Raw genomic sequence first — 14,131 nt, 5'->3', positions numbered from 1 at the left:
CTTGAGCTCAGGAGGTCGAGACAAGCCTGGACAACATGGTGAAACCCAGTCTCTACAAAAAATATAAAAATTAGTTAGGTGTGGTAGCATATGCCTATAGTCCCAGCTACTTGGGAGGCTGAGGTGGGAGGATCGCTTGAGCCCGGGAGGCAGAAACTGCCGTGAGTCATGATTGTGCGACTGCACTGTAGCCTGGGTGACAGAGTGAGACCCTGTCTGAAAAATAAATAAAAGCATAACCATTAAAAAATGTGATTAATTGGATGTGATCAAACTTAAAGCTTTTGTTTTGTCACCATTATGTAAATGAAAAGGTAGGTTACAGAATAGAAAATATTTCCAAAATCTGGTGAACTCTCATAACTGGACATGAAGAAAAACCTCTAATTTAAAAAATAATCAGCAAGACTTCAACACACAGTTCACAAAAAATATCTATCAGTCGTCAAGGGAAGGCATTTTTAAGTTAAATCAAAAGTGCAATGAAGTATCATTCCATACAAACTAAGATAGCATATTTTAAAAGACTCACAGTACAAAGTACTGGAAATGATATGGAATAATCAGAATTAACATTTTGAGTTTTGGTTATTTGCTAACATTTTCCATTACACATTCTACAGTGTCGAGTAAGGTTAGAGCTGCATCTAAAGGACTTCCCGCACTGACTGCACTGAAAGGGTTTTTCACCAGTATGAATTCTATTATGTTGACAAAGTAGGGAAGAAGTATTAAAGGCCTTCCCACAGGCATGGCATTTATAGGGTTTCTCTCCACTGTGTGTTCTCTTATGAGTAACAAGGGAAGAGTGTGCACTGAAGGCTTTTCCACATTCCTTGCATTTATACGGTTTCTCTCCACTGTGGGTTCTCTTATGAGTAACAAAGGAAGAACGGGTGCTGAAGGCCTTTCCACATTGCTTGCATTCATAGGGTTTCTCACCAGTATGAACTCTCCTGTGCAGAGTGAGCTGCATGACACGACAAAAGGTCTTTTTGCAGTCCTTACATTGATACGGTTTTTCTCCAGTGTGAATTCTCCAATGTTCAATCAGCGAAGACAGGCGTATAAAAGATTTCTTACACTTACTACACTCATAGGGTTTTTCTCCAGAATGAATTTTCTGATGTCTAATGAGCTGGGCACTTTGAGTGAAGGCTCTGCTACACTCCTTACATTCATATGGCTTTTCTCCACTATGAATTCGCTGGTGATCCATAAGGGCTGAGGAACGGCTGAAGGCCTTTCCACATTCACTGCATTCATGGAACTTTTCTCTCGTATGTGTACTCTGATGCTGTGTGAGATGAGCCATCTGGCTGAAGGTTTTCCTACATTCCTTACATTTGTAAGGTTTCTCACCCGTGTGAATTCTCTCATGCTGGGTAAGGTGTGCCCTCTGGTTGAAGGTTTTACTACATTCGTTACATTTATAGGGTCTCTCTCCCGTGTGGATTCTTTGATGCTGAATGAGAGCTGACCGACGAGTGAAGTGTTTCCCACAATCTAAACACTGATTGCATTTCTTTCGCGTGTGATTTCTCTTATGGAGAGTAAGCTGCGTATTGTGGCAGTATACATTTCCACATTCCTTACATACCTTTCTTGTACATTTTATCACTGTGTCAAACTGAGATAATACTTCATTAATAGCCCTCTTTGCAGATAACTCCTTAATCTCAGCACCTGGTGCATCTGAACGGGGAAAAAAAAATCAATGAACAGAAGCAAGTTAGACTAATGTAACACACCCATCTTTTATCTTTTCAAACCCACTTTAGGCACCTACTCAAGAAATTAAGCTACCAGTTTTTAAGGTTATATTGATAAGAATGCTTATTGAAATAGGCTTTACATTGGAAACAAACTAGGTGTCCCTCATCATTAACCATGGTATATCTCTATCTGTAGTACTACTCAGCTACTAAAAAGACTGAACTTCAGCTGTTTTCTGACCTGCAGGATAATGTATTCAGTGAAAAGAACAAGATGCAGACTTACGTGCTAAGTTATACCACAAGTTTCAAAACACAAAAAGGTAAATGATAGTTTCTGTATGTATATGTACACATTAACCGGAGGAATTAATGGGTCCAGACAGAAGGCACCTCCAGTTACTTTACTGCAGAAAACAATTTGACATAATATAGAAACAATAAAATCAACCATATAATCAGGGGCAGACAGGGCATGAATTCTCATTGATACAGACATTTTGAGATTGAAGAGCTCGCTAAGCAAACAGGAAAAATAAGAGGGTCAAGTGCAGGCTGCAAGGAAACAGATTTAGAGCTTAAGAAAACATGTACTGTGGGGAACTGCAGAAGCCAAAATGGCATTACAGGAAGGCTGATCAACATGATCAAAAATTAAAGAAAGGCAATAGGATTTGCGACAAAGACGAACATAATACCCTTCTAACCTGTAGTTATTTTTACTGTTTAGGAGCTAAAGGGCAGAGATGCTGGCTGTGCTTGATGTAAAAGTTAAGAACAGAACCGTGGTCAATTACAGAGAATGACTGAACATGTGGGAATCCCACTATTTTTTCCAGATTAAACTGTGTATGTAGACAGTGGAGAGGGCTAACCTCATGAAGGGTGCAAGAGGAGCTGGTTTTACAGGGGACCTCCACCACAAGGCCTAATGGTTTTTAAAAATGAACTCAAATAGAAGATTATTACCAAATGTGACGATTCAAGCTCATTGTTCTACATCTTTTGCACCACAGAAATATCCACTTTAGCAAGAACCATAAATTAGTCAGACACCAACTACCTTTCAATGTTGTCTTACTCTAACGTCTTGGTCTTACTTTGGTTACCTTTTCTTCATGAATAGTGAGGCCCTGGAATTCTAACACAGGATGTTTCCTGTTTCTCCTGCTACCAATCAATTAGTCCTCTGCTATCCATAGGCAATTCATTTCTTCCATTCCTAAGGGTCCATCACCACAAAACATATAAAAAACACATTCATCTCCAATTCTGAATTACTACTGAGATCCAGTTACATATTTCTAATGTACAGTTCAAGACGTATCTTAATTCTAACAATTCCCTAAATAAATATGTCAGAAATGTACTTCATTTCCTCACTTTCTGTAACTTTAAATATCACCAAGTTTTGAAGCTAAAACTATACTAACTCCCACACATCAAAATAACCCATTTTAATTAGTTTCTACCAGTTAATTAGTTTCTACTTTGCACAAGGTTTGTGGAAGCAAGTCTTAATCCCCTCACTCAAATGTAAACTCACTGCAAGTTTCTATACTTTAAAACAAACTCAGAAAAGAACACAGCAGGCTTTGAGACTGTTCTCCTAAGAAAGGTGTGCTTACAAGGTTGGCCCCTGATTGACCTCTAAGGAACTTGGGTTTCAGGAGGGTTTCTACCATTCCCGGAACTGGTACAAGTGACTTACCGTGCCTAAACTATTTGTGCAGATGATGTGATTTATGCAGAACACCTACTTTCGTTCTGAGAGTCTGGATTTTTAGCATATACTAGGCAGAGGGTACCTTTATGGCTTCCCTAAGTAAAATTCCTTGGCACTAAGTCTAATGTTGTCTTGCTGCTATTATCTCACACATACCACACAAGTTGCTGCTAGACGAATTAACTACCTCCTTTGTGACTCCACTGGGAGAGGAATCTCGGAAGCACATTCCTGATTTCCTCCAGACCTTGCCTTATGAGCTTAGCTTTGCTGATTTTGTTTTATATCTTTTGCTAAAATAAAACTTAGCCATTGTGCAGTCAAGAATTTAACCTTTTCCAAAGAGAGGTCTAGTCTTTGCCCTTGGCTCCTGGGAGGTAATCTCTGACACCTTGAAATATCCTGCATGATAAAAGTGTCTCTGTTTACCTATGGGCGTTGGACCGCACCAGAGAGTCAAATTATGTGATTTATGTGGGGCTCCAAGTCACATGATATTAGGGTGACCTCCAGAAGGGCTAGAGCCTGAGGTGAGACATGAGCAGTCAGCCATGTCTACATGATGGTGCCCTAATGAGGAGTCTGGATACCAAGGGTCAGGTAAGCTTCCTTGGTGGGCCATACACTGTGCATATTGCCACACGTCATTGTCGGGAGGAGTGCACACTGTCCATGACTTCACTGTGGGGGCGTAGATGGAAGTCCTCCTAGACTCTGCCCATGTCTTTTTCTTTGGCTGATTTTAATGTGTATCCTTTCATGGTAATAAACTGTAACCATGAGTATAACAGCTTTCAGTGAGTTCAGTAAGTTCTGTGAGTCCTAGTGAATTATCATACCTAATTCTCTTGGGGACCTTTGGATTTGCAATTCGTGTCAGAATTCAGGGTGGTCTTGGGGATCCCCATACTTTGCGGCTGGCATCAGAATGATGGTGTTCTTCTGGACTATTCACTAACTTTGCAGGCATGAATACAACGATAGGATGACTCCTGTGACTACTCCTAGGAAGTCCTTGAACCTGGAGATGGTCTTGAGGACTCTCAACAGTTGATTAGTTTTAAAAAAGGAATGAATGTTAATGAATAAATGACCAATGAATACACCCATTCAAACAATCAGACCACTATATAAGTCATTTTACAGTAAAAAACACAACAGTATCAAAGGATCAAATTAAAAAAAAAAGTTGGAGAAACAGGATACTGAGTTTAAAAAGAAGCTTACCATAGACAAAGAGGAAAGACACACCTGTAATTTTTGAGCCCACAGGTATTTATAAAAGTGGATATAAACAGGGGTGATCAGTATCCTTTTAGGAACTCAAACTCAAGGAGCCTCAATGTCTACATGTGTATGGAACAGTGGAAGACAGCATCCTTCGCATCTTAAAGGTGCTTTGCCCTCTAGAACTGGTATGCCTTTCATATACATGGCTTACCCCCGCTAATTGCTTCTTCATACTCACCTGGCAATGGGACTCTTATCTCTTCTTTTCCCATTATCCAAGGCAGTTTCCTTTTCTCCAACAGTGAAATCACAGATTTAGAAATGGAAAGTCCTGTGAAAATAAATAGAAAGAATTGGCTATGCTCTGGTTACTCAGGTATTCTGACAGATCAACGCTGTAATCCAAACACAAGCCACTATAAAAACAAAAAAATTAGAATATCTGGCAAATAGGATAAAGAAAGCTCCTCACTTCAATTTCCACATCTCATGTAAATTCTGAATCTCACCAAAGACTCCCAGTATTTAAAAAAAAAAAAAAAAAAAAAAGACATGCTCAAGACATGCTGAATTAAGGGCTTTAAGCACTTACCCAGCCAGACCAGGTTCTGATAATTCTCCAACATCACAGCTGTGTACAAATCTCTCTGAGCAGGGTTCAGGAATCCCCACTCTTCCTCGGAGAAGTCAATGGCCACATCTTGGAATGTCACTGATCCCTGAAATGACAAACACTTTCTTAGAAGAGTCCAGGTAAATAACTGGAAGTTGGGAGGAGCTGATAAGGACTCTGTATCTTGTAAGAGTGGCTTATTTAAGTTGCTGAAGAACCATACTGTGAAATAGTGTTTATTAAAATTTGGGTATAGAAAAATACTTACTAAGGGAAACATTCAAGATGAACAGGGTGATTCAAAAAACATTGAATAATTTAAGAAATGTATTGCCCAGAGATTGTGTATTCATGTATTCAAAACCAATTTGTAAAGGAATTATCACAGTTGATTTCATAATCTTTTTTTTTTTTTTTTTTTTTTTTGAGACAGCGTCTCGCTCTGTCACCCAGGCTAGAGTGCAGTGGCCAGATCTCAGCTCACTGCAAGCTCCGCCTCCCGGGTTTACGCCATTCTCCTGCCTCAGCCTCCCGAGTAGCTGGGACTACAGGCACCTGCCACCTCGCCCGGCTAGTTTTTTTTTTTTTTGTATTTTTTAGTAGAGACGGGGTTTCACCATGTTAGCCAGGATGGTCTCGATCTCTTGACCTCGTGATCCGCCCTTCTCGGCCTCCCAAAGTGCTGGGATTACAGGCTTGAGCCACCGCGCCCGGTCGATTTCATAATCTTACGTATTCATAGTATGACCACACACTGACTTTGTCGAAAGTCAGTCATGATCAATTCTGTCATGGATCTTTAGTGTGAGCATCAGAATAACTTACAAATTACTTTTTTGCTGAAACAAAATATAGTCTCCTTTCTTTAAATCTGGATTGGACCTACAATTTGCTTTAATCAACAGAATGTGACAGACATAACACTAACTAGTTCCAGGTGAAAGCTTTAGGAAGGCTTGGCATCTTCTGTTTTGCCCACATAGGGGCTCGTCACACATAAGAAAAGCCAATGAGACATTGCCAATGGCGAGTGAGGGATTCTGAGACTACATCAAACAAAGCTGAGGAACTCAGCTAGCAGCAAAGAACTGTGGCCCAGATATATGACTCCAGCTATTCTAGCTCAATAGAAAATATATGAATGAAGAAGCCATCCGGGGGATTCAGGCCCCGGCAGGCATCATAGGATCAGAGATTAATCATTCCCACCCTGTTGAGTTCAGTGTGGATTTTTCACCCATAGAATCATACGAAATAAAGTAGTCCTTGCTCTTGCAGCTACATTTTAGGGTAGTAGATGTAATGGTCCGAAAACTGCAGCAGATGTGTTATTATTTCACCTTATTTGCCTCCATCAGGGTGTGCAACAGAAGGAAGAAGGTTTCATCCTCAGCTACTTTTGAAGAAGCTGGGAAGAACTGAGGATGCCCAGCCTATGGTTAGTTTTCCTTTCCAATATCAACTGGGACTTCATCAACTTATAATACAACTATGATTCCCAATTACTCCAATCATATACAGTTGCCCTATGTTGTCCTTTCCAGATACACCCCTGCACCATCTGTAGCAACAGTACAAAGGTCAAAAGCTATTGAAACTTTATTGTACTAAACATGAGGCAGAGAAGGTTCCTCTTTTCTCACTTGAATGTGGGGTTTAAGAAATCTTCAGTATCGCTGGGTGCAGTGGCTCACACCTATAATCCCAGTGCTCCTGGACTAAGCTGAGGGTCAGGCTGCTATTTATTGAGGCCCAATAATGAGATGCAGATGAACTGGGGAGGAAGGGAGTTTTTATTTCTGTAGCCAGTTACAGGGAGAAGACCTGGAAATTACTGCCAGACCAACTCAAAACTACAAAGTTTTCCAGAGCTTATATACCTTCTAAGCTATATATCTATGTGTAGGTGTGCATTCATCTAAAGACAAGTGATTAACTTCTTTTAATCTATAACCAAAGACTGAGTCTTGAAGACCTTCCTCTGGAGCCTCAGTAAATTTACTTAATCTAAATGGGTGTAGGGTGCTGGAGTGATTACCCTTATCTTGTCTCCTGCTAAACCACGGTGGTTTGGGGAGTTCCTTCAGACCTCCAATAAACTTGTTTGTGGAGGCGTAGGGAGTTGCTTCAGACCCCCCAGTAAAACTTGTTTCATCCTATATGGGTCCAATGAAGAATTCCTTCATTATTTTGTCATGCTTTAAGGCCCAGGAAAGGCCAAGGCAAAACTCTTGGTGGGCTTTTGTTACATTCCAGCCTCTGTATAAGGGTACTGGCTTTTAATATTTAACCTGTCCGTCAGTACTGAAACAGCTGTTACAGAGACCTGTGTTTGGTGAGACGTGGCCTGCCACACCAGCACTTTGGGAGGCCAAGGCAGGAGGACTGCTTGAGCCCAGAAGTTCAAGACAAGCCTGGGCAACACAGCAAGACTTCGTCTCTACAAAAAAATTAAAAAATTAGCCAGGCACGGTGTCTCACACCTATAGTCCCAGCTACTCAGGAGGCTCAGGCAGGAGGACTGCTTGAATCTAGGAGGTTGAGGCTGAAGTAAGCCATGATCGATATGATGAATTCATGTCCAATATGATCAATTTACACAAACAATCCACCCATCAGCAGATCCCTAATCAAGAAACTGAGTATTACCAGCACTTCCAAGATTCTCCAAGACTGCTTCAAGACATACCTCTTGCTATCCTGAATTCTGTCACCATAAATGAGGCAGACTACAATATTTTTATTTTTATTTTTACTTTTTTTTGAGACGGAGTCTCGCTCTGTCACCCAGGCTGGAGTGCTGTGGCCGGATCTCAGCTCACTGCAAGCTCCGCCTCCCGGGTTTACGCCATTCTCCTGCCTCAGCCTCCCAGTAGCTGGGACTACAGGCGCCGCCACCTCGCCCGGCTAGTTTTTTTGTAGTTTTTAGTAGAGATGGGGTTTCACCGTGTTAGCCAGGATGGTCTCGATCTCCTGACCTCGTGATCCGCCCGTCTCAGCCTCCCAAAGTGCTGGGATTACAGGCTTGAGCCACCGCGCCCGGCCTACAATATTTTTAATATTTTATTTTGATATTCTTCAGATGCCACTAATTTCTTTTTCTTTTAAGAGAGAGGGGTCTTGTTATGCTGCCCAGGCTGGAATGCAGTGGCTTTTCACAGGTGTGATCACACTGCACTACAGTGCTGAAATGCTAGGCTGAAGTGATCCTCCTGCCTCAGCTTCCCAAGTTGCTGGGACTACAGGTGTGCCCAGATGCCAGTATTTTTTCTACAACTACATCTTCTAATAGATCACCAAAAGATACAGGTTGAATATCCCTAATCTGAAATGCTTCAAAATCCGAAACAGAATGAGTAAGGAAAATACTGCCTGTTTTCCTAAAAGAAAGAAAATATAGGCAGGGCGCAGTGGCTCACGCCTGTAATCCCAGCACTTTGGGAGGCCGAGGCGGGCAGATCATGAGGTAAGGAGATCGAGACCATCCTGGTTAACACTGTGAAACCCTGTCTCTACTAAAAATACAAAAAAAAAAAAGAAAAAAAAAAAATTAGCCAGGTCTGGTGGCGGGCACCTGTAGTCCCAGCTACTCAGGAGGCTGAGGCAGGAGAATGGCCTGAACCTGGGAGGTGGAGTTTGTAGTGAGCCGAGATCGTGCCACTGCACTCCAGGCTGGGCGACAGAGCGAGACACCGTCTCAAAAAAAAGAAAAGAAAGAAAATATGTTTCCCCTTTGAGAAGAAAATCTATTTTTCAAACAAAATGTCTTGGTGACTACACTTAGCAGGCTAAGAATCAAATCTGGTTGTATTTGCACAAAATTTCAGAGACCATGCAAATACCCTGAAGAGAACTCTATTTTGGGAAATAGAGCCAGCTCATCCATCTTGTCCCTTGCAGCATACTTCTTGTTCCTCATTTACAGAAAGCCAATAGGTTTTTCCCAGAATTCCACAGATGAAGCCTGTGACTATTTTAAGCTGCCCAACTTCAAACTGGAACCTTTGATCCGAAACACTATCTTTGACTAATGTCCGAATAAATGGCCTGACTTTAACCTGGACTTCATGCTCAAGATATCAATCACATTCCCATTCCTCCAAATTTCCAAAGGCAGATTACCATAACTGAGCCTAAACCACTCACTAGCATTTTCTATGCTGCGTCCTCTCAGTCTGGAGCAGTAAAGAAAGTCAAAGATGACTGAGTATTCACCTCTACTTCAAGAAGATGACAGTCCCCAGATAAAGGCTCTCGTCTTCTCCAGGGAAAGTATCTTTGACCCACCACATAGTGCTTAAAAGAAGACTGGTGACAGTGGAGATTCAGATTAATTCATTCAGTGAATAAATGAACACTAAACTACAGGACATGGACTCTGAGAGGTCCCTATAATCCCATGTGTTGCTGAATGAAAAGACCTGAACCTTGTCCCGGTGTCAGTCTTTACCACCCAAGTAAGCAAAAGTAGATGTGCCCAGGACTTAAAACCTATGATGTTGCACGAAAAGAAGATAAAACAAAAACTTACCGGAGACATGGCTAATGACCACTGCGCTGGAACAGTGTCCTGAACAGTGACCGGGTCCTGGAAATGCAGAGCTAAGGAGAAGGAAGAAAACTTCAGTGACCAGATTCTCGAACCCACTGCCACCCATTTTCAACCACGTTCCTAACAAACTCCAAGAACGACAGATTTCACTGTCAAAAGAAAACACTGTTAAGCGTGCGGCTCTGGTTCCTAAAACTGTAACTGGGCCTTTTTCAGTGCTCCAGTCGCCTACTCTGGGATAGAACCATTCACACAGAGAGTAATTTTAATAATGCCTTCTGTGTACACAAACGCCAACACACAGCTCACGCGCGGATTGTTGTCAGGCACCCGCCTCCTCCACACTCAGGCCGGGTCGCCTGCACGGATCCCTGGGCCTCCAGCCATTCAGCCGACCACTCCTCCCCGCAGTGCCTCTGAGACAGACCGCCCCGACGCAACACAAACCTCCTAATGGCCCAGGCTCCGCGTGGCGCTGGGAAAATACCGTCCAAGAAAAGAGAAACGGCCACGCTGCCCACCCAGGCGTCCCTGGAGCCCGCCGATCTGAAGCAGCTGCCGCACTGCGTGTGCGGAGTGGTTTCCGGGAGTTGGCGAGGACTCGCAGTGCGCATGTGCAGCCCCAGGCCCCCCGCTCCCACAGACGGGAATATAGAAGAGTCCCCGGCTAAGAGACAAGCTACCTGGGGCACAAAGTACGCATGCGTACTGACGTCCCGTAGGCCCTCGACGCCGAGCGCGGCGGAGGCGGTTCCGCTGGTGATTGAGTACGCGTGCGTGAACTCCGCCTTGGAGGCGTGGCTTTGTGTCCGTTAGAGGTGAGGAGAACGCTGCGCCTGAGCACAGAGAACCAAGCGGTTGCCTTTGAGGGATGAATCGTGGGAGGCTTTAAGAGGTGGGGAAAGGGCCTAGGATAATACATTGGCGTGGACATGTGCGTCTTAAGGTTGGGGAAGTGTTTGTTATTAGAGGTGAGTGGGACCGCCGGGCGTCTGCTTTGGTGTATCTGATGGCCCCATTCTCCGTGAGGTTGTGTGATTTGATGGGTGACCCTATGTGCATCTCTGTGTTTTGTTGATACTTGAGCCATAGAGTGGGTCTGCTGTGTGACTTTTTATTGTTTAATCTTTATGAGCTTCAGTTGCTCTTGTGGCAATGGAACAATATTTCTCAGCTAATGGTGTTGTGAGGATTAAGTGCTCATACGTGTGCCTGGCACAAAATAAGCAATGAATGGGAGAAACTGTGCTTCCGTGCATTATTTAGATTATGGGCTTCCAGGTCATTTGATTCTACTTTGTCATTGTTTTGAGCTATTTATCAACTCACATTGTGGATCGCTGATGGCAGTTCAAATTACTTCTTGTTTATACAAAAGTAAATTGGAGGAGGCTCAGTTTCCTTCCCTCCTCCATCTCCATTTGGGAGGAGGCCAGTTTTTGCCTCTTTTGCTGCTGCACATCATTTTAATTAAATTTTTTTGTTGTTGTTAAACAGCGTCTCACTCTATTGCCAACATTGAAGTGCAGTGGCAGCATCATAGCTCACTGCAGCCACAGCCTTTTGACATCCTGGATTGAAGCTATCTTCCTGCCTCAGCCTCCTGAGTAGCTGGGACTACAGGTGCGTGCCACCATGCCCGGCTAATTTTTTAAGTGTAGGTGAGATCTCACTATGTTACCCAGGCTGGTCTCAAACTCGTGGCCGCAAGTGATCCTCCCACATTGACCTACCAAAGTGCTGCGATTACAGGCGTGAGCCACTGCAGCCAGCCACTTTAATATTCTTGATCTATAAATGTGACTTTTTTTTCGGCTGGAGGAAGGGTTCTCTTATGAGTTAGTTCACGTCACCAGTTTTTCTCATTAATGAGTTAAGTAAAATCTTCAAGCTGTGTTTTTCACCTATTAGAGTGCCTTGTAATTTTTTCCTGATAGCTGAATGTGATGGACTTGGTAAAATAGGCTGCATGATAGGTCTTTAGTAACATGGTGATAAGATGATTGTGAGAGGGGAAGTGTTCTATAGTCTTAAATTTTAATTTTGTTTTAAATTATAAATAGGAAGGTAACTTAAGCACAGAACATGTATGGTTCTTTTTTTTTTTTTTTTTTTTTTTTTTTTTTTTTTGAGACAGAGTCTCGCTCTGTCGCCCAGGCTGGAGTGCAGTGGTGCGATCTCAGCTCACTGTAAGCTCCGCCTCCCGGGTTCCCGCCATTCTCGTGCCTCAGCCTCCCGGGTAGCTGGGACTACAGGCGCCGCCACCTCGCCCGGCTAATTTTTTGTACTTTTTAGTAGAGACGGGGTTTCACCGTGTTAGCCGGGATGGTCTCAATCTCCTGACCTCGTGATCCTTCTGCCTTGGCCTCCCAAAGTGCTGGGATTACAGGCCTGAGCCACCGCGGCCGGCCACCTTTCTTTAAGTGTTACGTGACAATGTGAGGTTAAACATAACACTTGCAAAGGGCATTGTAGATGGGTTAGCACATAGTACTGAGTAAATGTTGGCTGGATGAGTGAATGATGCGTTAGAGGAAGGGGTAATGAGTGTCTTTCAGCTTCTATGTTCTGCTCAAGTGACTTGTTTGTGTGTTTGAGAAACAACCACATATTCATGGAGACAACTTGGCATGCAACTGCACAATTAATCATGAAGAATTGATCAGTGTTTTACATATTAGGGCCCATGATGGAAACCAAAGCAGAGGAGGCTCAAGATGTAGTGGGATTTGTACCATTAGTCAAGTAGAGGGCGAGATGCAGCACACTTACAGGAGAGCATGAGATTATTGCAGTTAAACACCGAGCACTGAAAGGCACACAATAGGACGTCATGCAAAGTGCAATAAGCCGGGCACAGAGAGACAAGGCAGTGCATAGGGGACATGTGGGGTGGGAGCCCCCACACAGAGTGCACACTGGGGCATTGTAGTGTAACAGCCATTATTCTCCAGACCCCAGAATGGTAGATCCACTGACAGCTTGTACCCTGCACGTAGAAACGCCACAGGCACTCAATGCCAGCCCAGGAGAGCAGATCGGGAGGCCGCTGCCTGCAAAGCCACAAGAGGCAGAGCTGCCCAAGGCCTTGGGAGCCCACCCCTTTGCATCACTGTGCCCTGGATGCCACACAGGGAGTCAAAGGAGATTACTGTGGAGATTTAAGATTTAATGACTGCCCCAATGGGTTTGGGACTTGCATGGGGCCTGTAGCCCCTTTCCCTTGGCCAATTCATCCCTTTTGGAATGGGAGCTGTGAGCTGTAATTAGGCCACAACTTGATGCTTGTACCCTCATTGTATCTTGGAAATAACTGCTGATTTTACAGGTGTGTAGGTGGAAGGGACTTGCTTTGTCTCAGATGAGACTTTGGGCTTATGAGTTAATGCTGAAATGAGTTAAAACTTTGGGGAACTGTTGAGAATGAATGATATATTTTGCAATGTGAGAAAGACATGACATTTGCAAGAGGCCGGGGTGGAATAATATGATTTGGATCCATGTCTTGCCCATGTCTCATGTTCAATTGAAATTCCCAGTGTTGGAGAGGGGCCTGGTGGGAGGTGATGGGATCATGGAGCAGTTGTTTATAAATGATTTAGCATTACCCTTTATGGTACTGTCACCACAAGAATGCGTGAGTTCTTGTGAGATCTGTTTTACTGTTTAAAAGTGTGTAGCACCTCCCACCCTCCCTCGTGCTACTGCTCTCACCGTGTGGAGATGCTTCACTCTGTTTTCCTTCTGTGGTGATTGGAAGTTTCCTGACACCTCCCTAGAAACAGAAGCTGCTATGCTTCCTGTACAGTTTACAGAACCAGTTAGTTCTGTAGTGAGTCAGTTAAACCTCTTTCATTTATAAATTGCTCAATCTCGTGTATTTCTTTGTAGCATTATGAGAAAAGACTAACACACACACAACATGGCTTTACTTATATGTGGAATCTGAAAATAACCTAAGTAACCGAATGGAATGCTAGTTATCAGCAGCTGGGGATGGAGGACCAGGGAGATGTTTGTCAAAGGGAACAAATGTTTAGCTATAAAATGAAAAATTACTATAGAACTAATATATAGCATGATGAATCTCGTGAATCCTAACATATACCTAAAATTTGCTAATGGTATCTCAGATGTTCTCACCGCACACAACACACACACATTGGTAACTATGTGAGAGGATATGTTAATTAGGTTGATTGTGGTAATTATTTCACAATTATGCGTACATCAAAATATTATATTGTACGCCCTAATTATATCTATTTTTTAACTTCTTAGTCATATCTCAATAA

General features: G+C 43.1%; 1 protein-coding gene across 1 annotated transcript; it reads right to left on the bottom strand.

Moving 5' to 3' along the window:
• Positions 1-444: 444 nt before the first annotated feature.
• On the bottom strand, positions 445-10,599 carry LOC111521152 (zinc finger protein OZF-like). The gene is made up of 5 exons (XM_023184354.2): positions 10,284-10,599; positions 9,816-9,886; positions 5,264-5,390; positions 4,910-5,002; positions 445-1,695 (listed from the first exon to the last, which is right to left on the bottom strand). The coding sequence occupies exons 2-5, from the start codon at positions 9,822-9,824 to the stop codon at positions 596-598; spliced, it is 1,329 nt and encodes a 442-aa protein (XP_023040122.1). The 5' UTR covers positions 9,825-9,886; positions 10,284-10,599; the 3' UTR covers positions 445-595.
• Between the last annotated feature and the right edge of the window lie 3,532 nt (positions 10,600-14,131).

This window comes from Piliocolobus tephrosceles, chromosome 21, assembly GCF_002776525.5.
Source record: "Piliocolobus tephrosceles isolate RC106 chromosome 21, ASM277652v3, whole genome shotgun sequence".
Taxonomy (NCBI): Eukaryota; Metazoa; Chordata; class Mammalia; order Primates; family Cercopithecidae; genus Piliocolobus; species Piliocolobus tephrosceles.
The sequence above is the reverse complement of the archived record's forward strand: the minus strand, read 5'-3'. Positions and strand labels throughout refer to the sequence as shown.